At 34.7% G+C, this 12,854-nt stretch overlaps 2 protein-coding genes across 2 annotated transcripts; one reads left to right on the top strand and one right to left on the bottom strand.

The window, feature by feature from the left end:
* Positions 1 to 2,483: 2,483 nt before the first annotated feature.
* Positions 2,484 to 12,279, top strand: Wtrw (ankyrin repeat domain 61 water witch). Its single transcript, XM_076379597.1, has 7 exons — positions 2,484 to 6,047; positions 6,727 to 6,889; positions 10,863 to 11,194; positions 11,370 to 11,502; positions 11,572 to 11,792; positions 11,857 to 12,004; positions 12,078 to 12,279. Exons 1-7 carry the CDS (start codon positions 3,087 to 3,089, stop codon positions 12,143 to 12,145), a joined length of 4,026 nt encoding a protein of 1,341 aa, XP_076235712.1. The 5' UTR covers positions 2,484 to 3,086; the 3' UTR covers positions 12,146 to 12,279.
* On the bottom strand, positions 7,761 to 8,412 carry Argrs-m (arginyl-tRNA synthetase, mitochondrial). Its single transcript, XM_076381483.1, has 2 exons — positions 8,069 to 8,412; positions 7,761 to 7,986 (listed from the first exon to the last, which is right to left on the bottom strand). Exons 1-2 carry the CDS (start codon positions 8,290 to 8,292, stop codon positions 7,836 to 7,838), a joined length of 375 nt encoding a protein of 124 aa, XP_076237598.1. The 5' UTR covers positions 8,293 to 8,412; the 3' UTR covers positions 7,761 to 7,835.
* Positions 12,280 to 12,854: the final 575 nt, after the last annotated feature.

Here is a 12,854-nt window from a genome sequence, read left to right as displayed (position 1 = left end):
AAAATAACAAATCGTTGGAGAAACCACTCCTTCAAAGAAACAGAACATATTTATATATTTTTTTCGTTTATTAAAAATGTCAATTCAGAATAAAAATAATACTCCCAGGAAATTATTAAAAAAGTAATTAATCCCTTAAACGAGGGATGTTGTATCGAGCTGACAGTATGAAGATCAATTACGTTGCTGTTGGTCGATAGTTCCTGAGGAATGTTTACTGAGATGAACGTTAACAAGCTTAATTACGAAAATGTTTGATAACTACTTCCACGAATCTGATAGCACAGGTCTAATCTTTCGGTAATTAAGAATTCAAATGCATGCCTCTTTCGTTAGATCTATTCCTGGCGATTCTTTATACTCGTCATAATTTCGTTACAGCTGTAAAATTAAATTGTTAAGTCGTTCAAAATATGCGAGCCTGCACGCGCAAGTACAAAACCCAAGGATACAACAAGTTATTGACTCGAAGAATGGTGCTTAGTCACGCAATATTTGCATACGGAAATGCTCTTGAAAAAATGTTCCTCAATTCGTAACAAATCATTCCAGCATTTTCAAATTGTACTTATGAATTGTACAAAAATACCATGGTTTATTTAAGAGTCATTTTCAGTGATACTTATTTAGATCTACTTCTTAGGCAATGTATTTATTAAGGCATTTCGATAAACATTGATAGACACAAAAAAAAACATTTATTTCATTTAATAGGAAGTATTTTACACCTGTTATAAAGGAGACTATCTTGCGCGAAGAGGTCAGAAATTTTGATAAATGAACATTATCTAGACCGTGACTCTGATTTTCTGTAGAAATATCTTGATTTTTATCAATATTTAAATTTAAAATCTTCGCGGGTGATCTCAACTCTAGGTGTACAGAATAATTTAAACTGGTACAAAGTGTACAATGTCAAAGTGAACCTACTTGAAGTTCAGAAGTATTATTGATATTCATAACTCAAGTACGAACTACCGAAGGATAGAACCGGTTCCAATTCGTAGAAAATCTGAATATGAGCACCGGCTACAACCTTTACAATGATAGAGCACAATTAGTGGCCACTGGATGGAATTGAACAAGGACGCTGAGTTTCAGGTCCGTGAGTGTATCTAGATTTTGCAGAAGATCTTAAAGTCCGTCGAATCCGTGAAAAGGCTCACACTAGCGCGGACTCTTGCGACGTATGGAGTTGAAGCTCCGTCGGCCAGTGTAAAAATCGTTTCCCGATCGTTTTTGATATCTCAACACGTGTGACGTGCCTTTCTCTTAATAAATGTGCCTGAATATACCATCGGTGAATTTCACTTTTTTTGTTGTCGCAACATTGCTAGTCGAACAACTGCTGGAGCTCGGAATGAAAGTGTATTAATGATCAGTAAAGTGTTCTAAATGGTGAACTTCTGTTTCTTTAATTAATTAGAAATATACGTATATAAAGGATATCAAAATCGGAAATACCAGCTTTGGAAAGACGTGTAATCAACGTGAAGAGCTGATGGTGCTGATAACAGTGATGAGGAATGATGACAGAGGATCGACAGTGAAGGCTGCACTTACGAACTTGCTTGGTTTTTATGATGAATGCTGTGCTCTGCTTAGAAGACATATAGTACACGAATTGAATTTTAAATTGGAGGATACTGAGTTAATGTACGGTGCTTAATAGTGATAAAGATTAAAGACAGATGGAAAAAGAAAAATTGAAAAGAATTATTTGAGATAAATAACTGAGAGAAGAATTATTCGAGATAAATATCATGGATCATTTATAGACAATTACCTCTAATAGTGTACAGTTGAAATTTTTTAAGTAGGAACTTATTTTTTTGGAGATATTACATCACTGTTTTTTACTGAGTTATAAGCACCTAGTATAAATACTAGCTTATGTTCGACGAAATTATTTAAATGAATTCACTACGACTGGGAAAATAAGTTTAAAAGGCCAGCAATATGTAGAAATTTATCTTTTTACGAAATGTTCATATCTATGCATGCAGTGTCTCGTGAAACAAAAATTTACAAAACTGCTCTTGCAAGAAAGAAAAGGAAATATCTCATCTTGAAAAGTGAAAAATATTTTATAACTCCTAATATATTTTCACTACAAAAGTCTTAAATATTAAGATAGTTCCTAAAATCAACTGTAATTGTTAAAATATGTCCGCATCTATCTTCCACCTGTTCCGGTAATTGTACTCAAAATGAGCTCATCGCCTCCCGATATTTTGAATACAAATGAAACGAAGCCATCAATGCCTGATAAACAGCATATGACGGAAGTAATATTGTTGCATAACTTGACATAATAAAACAATTCTGAAATATTATATTTAGACGTAATTCGTCTCCAATACTTACATCATAAATCAACTGCGAAACAATTTTCTGTTTTTCTTTTCTTTCCGCGTGGGAGCATGACTGTTGCTAAGCCGCTAATTGCATAACAATCTTTTTAAAAAAGAAGCGAAGACAAATCGTGACAAAACGTGCTGACACTTCCAGGAGCACGTTTAAAAAAAGAAACGTCAAAAGATAAAAGTACAACAGAACCGTGAGAGAACGCCTCTTTCTATTCCCAAGAAGCAAACCTGTCGGATCAAGGGAGAGGCACGTGTTTGGCGAAAAAAAAAATTTTCCATCAAACTTCGGCAAGAGAAAGTTTATTTATCGCGACCGGGGACCAGTGGATGACCTGGCCTCTGTCCCGTTAGTTTTTAAGTTCAAGGTCCCTGTACGAAGGAGGACTGCCTGTAGAACGGAAGCGTGTCTTTTCCTATGCGAACTTATATATAGAACGAATCCATACGAGTCGGCTAATATAAGTCACTCGGGCGAGTGACACTAGCAGTCGCGTGTACTGCAATGACGAGAGCATTCTCTTAAAGTGATCCAAATGACTTTGGGACGTGACGTGATAAACGAAGAAAAGAGTGAGGCCGAGGTATGACGATTGAAACGTTCCTGCGAGGAGATTCACGATAGCAGAGTGTGCGCTTTTGTGGTTACGTCGTAGTATCTTCTTCTTCTTCATCGTCTGTCCTCTACGCTGGAAAAGTATATTCCCCCGGGGGCGTAGAATGGACGGCAAACGGGAGCAAGGGAGCACGAACGACCTGCCAAAAATCGAGATACAGGATCCATCGGTAGCCAGCGAGGAAAGATCACGGTGCCACTCGTTAACGAGCTTAAGAGACCGTCGACTATCGTTCGACGAGAACGATTACCGGAGGACTATAGAAGAAGGGGACCAACGAGCGCACGAAAATGCCGACAAAACGATCCAGATGAAGATGAAACCGTCGCCAGCCAACCACGAAAGGAAGACGAGACATTATTCTTTACCAAGGCTGAAGAGTCGTCGTTCGTGTCACTACTTCGATGGAGACAGGGAAATGGACAAAGATTTCGCTAACAAGGCTAGTAATAATAAAACGACGCAGACATTGAGGGTACCGATTGATGGGAAGAGACACTGTTCCCTGTCGAATTTAAACGATTGCAGCAACGATCTCCTCTCCACGAGATTGGCGTCCACCTTCAGGTCTGTTAGGTATCGGCAATCGAGTACTTCAGAGAAGATCGTAATTAATGATACCCCTATCAATTCTACGAACGATCATGTAGAGATCGATGCTGGAACACCTCCACCAGTTGACGAGTCTCTTTTCTACGACAACCTGGACGTGTTCAGGCAAGCGCAGATCAACGGGAACGATCTCAGATCGATAATGTGGTCGATCCTCAGTACCGCAGAGATGAAGGTGCTGCTCGAGCTGGAAAAGTGCAACGCTTTGCCAGAGATACCTCCAGGAGAGAGAATAAGGAACATCGCTTATCTGTGGTCCTGTTATCGTGGTTTGGTGCATCTTCTACCGAAATTGGAGGAGGCAGGCGCGAATCCCGACTTCGTAGAACCTTGCACAGGCATGAACGCCATTCTAGCAGCTTCTCTAAGAGGCAGCGTGGCCTGTATCGAGCATTTGATAAAGAAAGACGTGGATGTCAATTGCAGGAACCCGGTCAATCATTACACGCCCCTTCACTTCGCTGTTCTCAGTAATTCTACAGAGGCGACGCGCATGCTTTTGGACCACGGCGCGAAACCGAGCACCTATCTGTGTCAGGAAGTCGTCGAGCCCGTGTTGCACAGCGCTATCAGGATAGAGGCAGTGGAGATAGTGAAGCTACTGCTAGAACGGGGTGCCAGCGTTGTAGAAAAAAACCACATGGGCGAGACACCGCTCCACGTAGCCTGCTTCGTCCAGTCCATCGAGTGCGTCGAGCTACTCCTAGATTCACCTGGCACGAACATCAACGCGGTGGATCGGGCCCACAGGACTCCTCTCCATTTCGCCGTGATGGCCACCCATTCCTCTGCGAAGCTGGTCGAGGTGCTGTTGAAGCACGGCGCTCTGGTGAACGCCGCGGACAGAACTGGCTTCACTCCCCTTCATGTCGCCGCGCTGAACGAACAATCTCACTGTGTCGACGTTCTGATTTGGGCTGGTGCCGATGTCAGCGCGACGACCAACTCTGGACTGTCAGCTCTGAACATCATACTCAGGAAGATTCCTGAGTCTCTGCAAGTCTTCAGGCAGAGGCTGGACGCCTCCATAACGCTTAGGAGGCCTGTCCCTCATAATAGAGAGTTCGAGATGAGGCTGCACTTCGACCTCCTATTCCCTAGCGGTAACCAGTGCGAGACTAGCTTCATCAACACCTTTGTTCAGGAACGCAGGAAGGACCTCTTGTCCCATCCTCTGGTGATGGCCTTCCTGCACCTCAAATGGGAGAAGATCAGGAAGTTCTATTTATTGAGGATTCTACTGTACGCGATGACTGTCATATGCATGACTACCTATGTTCTCACTGCGCTGGCGTACAAATGCTACAACCATGATGAGGCTAGCAGCTCCAAGATCTGCAGCAGCAAACGCATCTCTGGCTTCCTGTTCAAGAGGCCTGTTATAGAGATCCAGTGGTACCTGCTGTTCATATTCACCTGCATCTCCATTCCAAGGAAGATATTCGGCTTCATGGTCTACACGTCCGCGAAACAGTACTTCTCGAACATCGACAACGTGCTGGATGGGGTGGTTATTATCAGTGTCTTCGTCACGTCGTTCGTGTACACAGGTCGCACCTACGACTGGCAGAATTACGTAGGCGCCTTTGCGATCCTTTGCGCGTGGACGAACTTGATGCTGATGGTCGGCCAGCTACCAGCTTTCGGCACCTACGTGGCCATGTTCACTCATATACAATTCGAGTTCGCGAAGCTGCTGCTAGCGTACTCTGGCCTGCTGATAGGCTTCACTGTTAGCTTCTGCGTTATCTTCGTTGGAGAACCGTCTTTTGGCAATCCTTTCACTGGACTCATCAAAGTGTTGGCCATGATGGCTGGAGAGCTGGACTTCGAGGGCCTCATCACCCAGATCGACCAGGAGAGCGAGGGACCTTTCGTCATCTACCATCCGTTATCAGTATGCTCTCAGATCCTTTTCACTCTGTTCATCGTGTTTGTCACTGTGATCCTGATGAACCTGCTCGTTGGCATCGCTGTCCACGATATTCAAGGATTGAGAAACCACGCTGGCCTCACGAAGCTTGTTCGTCAGACGAAGCTGATCCTCTTCACGGAGATGGTGCTGCATAATAGCTCGATCCCCTATGCGTTTAGGAAGTGGATGTCTGATCACAAGATCAACGTGGAGAACAGGAAGAGGGTGTTGGTGGTGAAACCGTTGAATCCCTTGGAGAAACGGTTGCCAAAGGACATTCTGAAGGCAGCTTATGAAATAGCTCAGAAGAATATACCATTTATGAACGATGATAATATTAGCTTGAGCGATCACGTAATATGGATGAGACACCAGAGCGAGGAATATTCTGACTCCAATTTGCAGCTAGTCATTGAAAATTTGGCTACCAAGCTACAATCTTATGAAGACACTGTTAAATCGTTGAAAGAACAGTTGTTAGACACTAATAAAACACTGGAAAGTGTGATAAAGAAACTGGTGACGGAAAAGACTAACTGACAGTTCCCTAGGTACTGGCATTGAAATTACAATTATTTCTTTTTAATGTCAATATGTAGGAGTACCTGCGAAAGTTAGCGAGTGCTCTGAACGATGATAAATAATTGAAAGCGCGAATAGGACAATAATGTAACTTTCTATGTAAATGATTTAATATGTAAATATCGTAAAATGTGACTCACTTATATAGAAATATAAAAGTGAAAGTAAGAGTGAAATGACGAATATTCTATGAGTCTGATGTTAATAGTAATTTTATATTTTTTTAGATAGCCTCTTTTATATCTATCTAATTTAATAGAATTTTTGTACGGGTAATTATTATTGTATAATTAACGATTGATTACCTAACAATAATTAATGCTCAGGCTTTACTTAAATATACTCAAAGTGTACAAAGTACTGTAATTATTTCCATCGTTTTGGCAAGAATAATTCATTATAACTTATGAAGATTCATTTTACGAAAGGACACTTTAAGAAATTCTAAATTAACTAGGTAATTAATTCTATATATTTCACTTTATTAAAATTCTTGAAAAGGATAATCGTAAAACATATCGCGACATTATACTAAATAAATTAATTGAATCAGTTAACAAAAATGTTTTCGTTCACTTTGTTCATTTTACAGCAAATTTCGAATATAATTAACATGGTATACTTAATATTACAGGTTATATTCCCCTTAATTTTTACGGGTATGAGTGACAGAGTTGATGTTGTGGCAACTGTTAAAAATGGGGGGCCTACTGGACAAGCAGGTGCTATTCGATGGGGTATAGCGTGGTGCCTTCGAAGCTTTGTGGATATTAAAATGATAGAAAGAATGAGAATTGGTAAGAAAAACAATTTTATTGTCTTGCATTCTTTGTACACAGTAATTTATTTTATTTACGTCACGTAAATCATTGATAACTTATGTTAACGTCTTCGTTACATACCAATTACTTAACTCATATAATTATTAAAATGATTGAAAATCTAATTGTAAATTGTATACAGCTGTTAACTTGTAATATATAAAAAACTAGGGTGCAATGACTATTGCATGCTTCATATTGAAGCATTAATACCTAGATGTAATTCGTAAAGTGGCAATGAGGTCAATCGTTAAATTCATTCTGCTGTGCTCTGATTATTTCAACGAATTGGGAAACATATGATTAGATACTCGTTCTTGTGAAGTGTTTGAATAATTAATTTTTTTATCAATGTACGAAACATTAAGTTTTAATAATGAAATTCGATATATTTCGATAAAATTCATATGAATTCAATTTATACTAATTGAAAAAATGATATTACCATTATACTAAATATAATTATTGCTTCACAGCTGGTCTCCTAACAAAGGACGTAAGAAGGCGTGAAAGAAAGAAGTTTGGTCAGGAAGGAGCTCGAAGAAAATTCACGTGGAAAAAACGTTAATGTATTTCTATTTCTTATTTCCTTTACTCTGAAAATTATACGAGTAGGTTTCAATCAATTCTTATAAAATACGTTACAAATTTTTTAAGGCATATTTACCTCATATGTTATAAGGTGAATGACCCAATGTAAAAAAATGAATGATAAAAAGTAGTTAATTAATAAAGTAAGTAATTTAAATATTTGCTAGTAATAAGATTGTAGGCATATTCTAATTCACAAACACAAGCACATATACTTATAAATTGTATAAAAAATACCAGACATAATTGTGAAAAATTTTTTATTGCTAAAATTATTTACAAAAATCGTATAACTTGTTATATAATAGACAACTTGAATAATGCTTTATATTTACATCTTCTCTAAAGGTGTTAGACCAAGTAGTTTCATACCTTCTGCAAGAATAACTTTTGCTGTATGAAATAGTAGTAATCTTTGACTTCCTATGTCTGAAGGCTCGCCCTTTATCCTCAATGTTTTCAATGCTTTATTTACAGCATTACTGTAAAAAAATGCTAATAATTGCTAAAAGTTCTATACAACTAAAACTTTTAATATTTTTTATATAACACAACGATTCTGACCTTAATTGAAAAAGATATGTTGTTAATACACATGGTTCTAATTCTTCATAAGATCTAAGAATTATTTCATCAAATTTACTGATTAACATAATTAAATCATCAACTTCTATTTCCTTTAAAATATTTGGATCACATTCTGCTGTTAAAGTCGCGCCACAATTAAGTTCCAGATTACATAAACGACAGTGAGTATATTGCAATTTTATTCCAGAATCACCTTTCATCTAATATTAAAACAAAATATAAATACAATAGAAATATATTTTGTACTAGCAATTAAAAAGAATGGAACTTTTACTAAAGAAAATGCTTACATCAAATATTAAATTCCAATTGAACTCGTAATCTTTCGTTCTTCTCTGCTTTAAATCATGTATAATGACTCCAGAAATCCCCAAAATCTCAGAACTGTTATCACTTTCGGATAAAGAAATTTTCGTTGCTAAAATAAAATTTTTAAATAATCAAATTTAATTTTTCTACATGTAATTCTAAAGTCATTTCATAAATTTAACTTATTCTAATTAAATTATTTGCATAACTATAGATGTAACTAACTTACTAGATGTTTGTATTTGTTTCTCTTTCATAACTTCTCTTGCTTCATTTAAAATATCTTCTAAAAATACTGCTGTACCTTTTCTTGTACTCATACCACGTACTGTTCCAAACTTAACATGTTTTAATCTATTTGCCCACGGTAATTCCATTTTACTTAATATTTGCACTAAATTTGAAAAATGTTCAGTCTGAGCATTACCAACCACATAATACATAGCATCAAATTTAGTTTTCTCAAACCTATCAATAGCAGCAGCAATATCTCGAGTTAAATATAAAGTTGAACCATCACTTTTGACGATTGGTATATTTTTTACTTCAGTTAAAGGTATCACCTTTTTATTCTCTTTGTCTAGTATTAGTAATTGCATTTTTTCTAATAGACTGATAACATGATTTACATTTTTAGCTGTATACATAGATTCCCAATGATATTCATCAAAAGTCACACCAATTCTCTTATAAGTTTTTTGTAACTCTTGAACAGTATAATCTTTAAATAGTTGCCAATTTTTAGAAATGACATTATCTCCAAATTCTAATTGTCTAAATATTTCTCTAGCCCTTTCACTTATTGTTGTATCAGTTTCAGCTAATTTATTGGCAGCAACATATACCTTGTACAAAGTCTGTATAGGGTTCTTTTGCATTTCATCATTATCAATATTTGCTATCTCCATTCCCACTTGAATGAAACCAAATTGTGTGCCCCAATCTCCTAAATAATTTATCTTTGTAATTTTATTTTGTAAATATTTATTTATATTAGCAATACTATTTCCTATAATTGTAGAACGTAAGTGGCCCAAGTGGAAAGGTTTAGCAATGTTTGGTGAACTAAACTCAATTAGAATGTTTTTATTATTGTCTACAAGTAATGGTGGTATTAAACCAGAACAATTGCTTTCTAAAATTGTTTTAACATATTTATTTCTTGGTATATTAAAATGTATACTATCACTTGTCACAACAATATTGTCAAATGTATCTTGTAAATCATCCTTTGCAATATTCTGAACTTCGTCTATTATATTATGATGCTTTGATTTTAAAGGAAGCACAAAAGAATATGAACCATTGCTTTTATTCAGTTTGACATGTAACTGAGACATAATCTTATGTTGATATACATTATCATTATTTTTTAACGGTTTTACAACCTAAAAAACAAGTTTCAAATTACTGCACTACGCATATATTGTGGATAATTCTTAAATGCATTCTTTTGAAACATAAAAATTGTATATTTTATAAATAATAACACTTAATATAAAAGCAAAAAATTAAATACATTTAAACGACCGGCATGCATTTAAATATTAACCAACAGATTGTTTTGTTAACATCAAATATGTTCGAAATGAGAGTTAATGAAATTAAGATATACCTTTTTAAATATTACAGATCTTAAACTGTTACTCATTTTGGAATAATAAACTTTATTTTAAAATAACGCATTGATTACAAAACAGGTTAGAGTTATCGTATACACTGTAAAATACTTAAAATTTTCTTCATCACAGTAGTTCTCAAAGTATTAAATTAACTTTTCTAAAATGAAAATTGATTAGACAATAGTACTAAATAAAGATGTTACTGAATTATTGCTAACAGTATTTTTACAAATCTATAAAAGCAGCAATTTAAAAACTAGCGCGAGTCATGTATGTATGTATAGAATTCACAAAGAGAGTGTAGGTGACCGTGTAATATGAAACTTCAATAAATCTTTGAGTTCTTTAAACAAAGATTACTGATGAAATAAGTTTTTAAACTGTAGAAACAAAACATGTGCTATTCTTCACTTTTTTTATAGCATTCGAACATTCATAAAAATAGGGGAACAGAAGTTTTACATTAATTACATGTTCTGTATGGTAAGAACACCTACAACCCCATATTCTCTTCGAAAAATTACCTGTCACCGCTAGGTGGCTACAATTTTTAGTGCGTATAATTATGACAAATTATATATTCAAAATAAAATAATACGGTGTAAATATAACCTATATGTGAAAATTTAAGGAATTTCTTTTAAAATTGTGTAAAAGTACTTAAATGTTTGCACGTCGAAAATTAAAATGAAGATAGTATATATTTATAAGGTAAATTGTTTTACTTCTAATATATAATGTATAATTCATGATATAAAATCTACGTTGATAAACAAATTTAGATTCTGTTATTGTTTATTGTTGTATAATACATGATCTACATGTATTCAGTTGTTGACATTCATTGTTGGAAATTACTGAAAATATGGAAAATCAAATCCATTCAGAATTGATTGTGAAAGAAGAACAGGAAGATGGAGAACAAGAGTCTAACAATACTGTTACGGCTACCACCAATGCTAATGCTAGAACTCCTACTACTAACAACGAAACTAAGAACACTACACGAGAAGGAATAGAGTCAACAATTGGTATCAGGCCAAGACCTTTAATTTGTAAACCAGAAAATGTAAATATTGGCTGTAAACCTGAACCTACAGAACCTAAATGGCATTGGGCCCCAGGAGCATGGCAAGATGCTACAAGAACCAGTGCCTTTCAACCCTACAAAGTAAATTTTCATATATTGCTCACATGTAATAAAAGTGATACAATTCAGGATATGTGATTTACAAATTACAACCATAAACAGTTTAATATAAGATATATTTTGGTAAACATACTTTTTTGAGTTATGTCACTTCTTGAGACAAAATATATGAACAGTAACTTTAAACTTCTTACAGCCTCCTACTTTACTTACTAACTTACAAAGGGGCAATACTCAAACAGAAATACCTCAACTTTACGGTGGCAGTGATATTACATTTCATACGTTAGCAGGTCAAGGTGAACTTACTCCAGAACACATACACCCAAGTATTATCATTTGTAAAAAATAATTATTTTTAGTATTTGAACAGCTTAGTAATTTATTTCATCTTGAAGGTACTGTAGATACACCTGATGAAAAAGGTTTGACAGGCCTTATGTGGGCTGCTGGATATGGACAGTTAGGCAGTGCAAGACAGTTACTTCAAGCTGGTGCCAATATAAATTATCGAGGCCTCAATGGGGAGACACCTTTACATTTGGCAGCTGCTTATGGACATCATGATCTTGTAAAATTATTGCTAAATCATAATGCAGATTCAAATGCAAGCGATGAGGTGAGAATTGATGCTTTTCTAATTAGGTCAAAAGTTTGGAATACTATTCCCTTAAATGGTTTAGGAGGGAAACACACCATTGATATATGGGGCACATGGTGATCATCCACATGTATGCTATGAATTGCTATCAAGAGGAGCGGATGTTACACGTCGTAACATATATAATATAAGTGCTTATCATGCAGCAGTTTTAAATAATTCATTAACTGGTAAGTCAACTGCCACAATTCATATTTAAAATATTATTAGTAAATTACATTAACCACTAATTGCACTTTTCAGCAAAAGCAGTTATTGAAAATTATTTATTAAGGGAAGTATTAAATATATCACCTGATGTACTACAATAAAATATAATTAAGAATAATTATAGGTTTTAAAATTATAAGTATAAAACTAATATTTATATTTGAACAGTTCAATAAATGTTTATTTTCATTTTTATATAATTATTTATAGTAAATATTCCTTAAAGAATGCATTAGCAGTGAATAAAACAATAAAATTTATATTCTTAAATTTCATGAACAAATATTTTACAGATAGTTTGTTGGTAATCTACACACACTTAATAAGTAAGTTTATTCTGTCAAAATAAAGGTTCAAATAAAACTCTTAAAAAACTATTAATATAATATTTTGTATTGTGTATACAAACATTTATAGTATCTTATACTAATGTCGTTTTTAAAAATAAGCAAGTGGTCACATTAAATAAATGCATTCTAAAGTGCATTTTTTTCTTTTGGTTCCGCGCATCATTACTTTCCTTATTTACGTTTGCAAAAACTGGATAGAGTAATAAATGTTTCTAATAATATTATTAAGAAAAAATAAAAGAAACGAGAAAATGCAATTATATACTTTAATCAATTTTTTTGTTAAAACATGATTATACGTTATTTCTCGTAATTATTATGGCTTTAAGATTATATATATATATTTATATGTATATACGTACCATACAAAAAAATATTGCTATATTTCTGCATATAATAATACCTCATTGTTTACGTTACTAAGAAGTTACATAACTGTACAAAATTTATAAGGAAATAA

Source organism: Calliopsis andreniformis, chromosome 6 (genome assembly GCF_051401765.1).
Source record: "Calliopsis andreniformis isolate RMS-2024a chromosome 6, iyCalAndr_principal, whole genome shotgun sequence".
Taxonomy (NCBI): Eukaryota; Metazoa; Arthropoda; class Insecta; order Hymenoptera; family Andrenidae; genus Calliopsis; species Calliopsis andreniformis.
Note: the sequence above shows the minus strand (reverse complement) of the source record. Positions and strands in the feature narration are given on the sequence as shown.

Coding starts and splice junctions, on each gene's coding strand:
- Wtrw (XM_076379597.1), top strand. CDS start 3,087: ATGGACGGCAAACGGGAGCAAGGGAGCACGAACGACCTGCCAAAAATC. Junction 11,195..11,369: donor GTGCCTTTCAACCCTACAAA/GTAAATTTTCAT, acceptor AACTTCTTACAG/CCTCCTACTTTACTTACTAA. Junction 11,503..11,571: donor TCCAGAACACATACACCCAA/GTATTATCATTT, acceptor TTCATCTTGAAG/GTACTGTAGATACACCTGAT.
- Argrs-m (XM_076381483.1), bottom strand. CDS start 8,292: ATGAAAGGTGATTCTGGAATAAAATTGCAATATACTCACTGTCGTTTA. Junction 7,987..8,068: donor ACATATCTTTTTCAATTAAG/GTCAGAATCGTT, acceptor ATTTTTTTACAG/TAATGCTGTAAATAAAGCAT.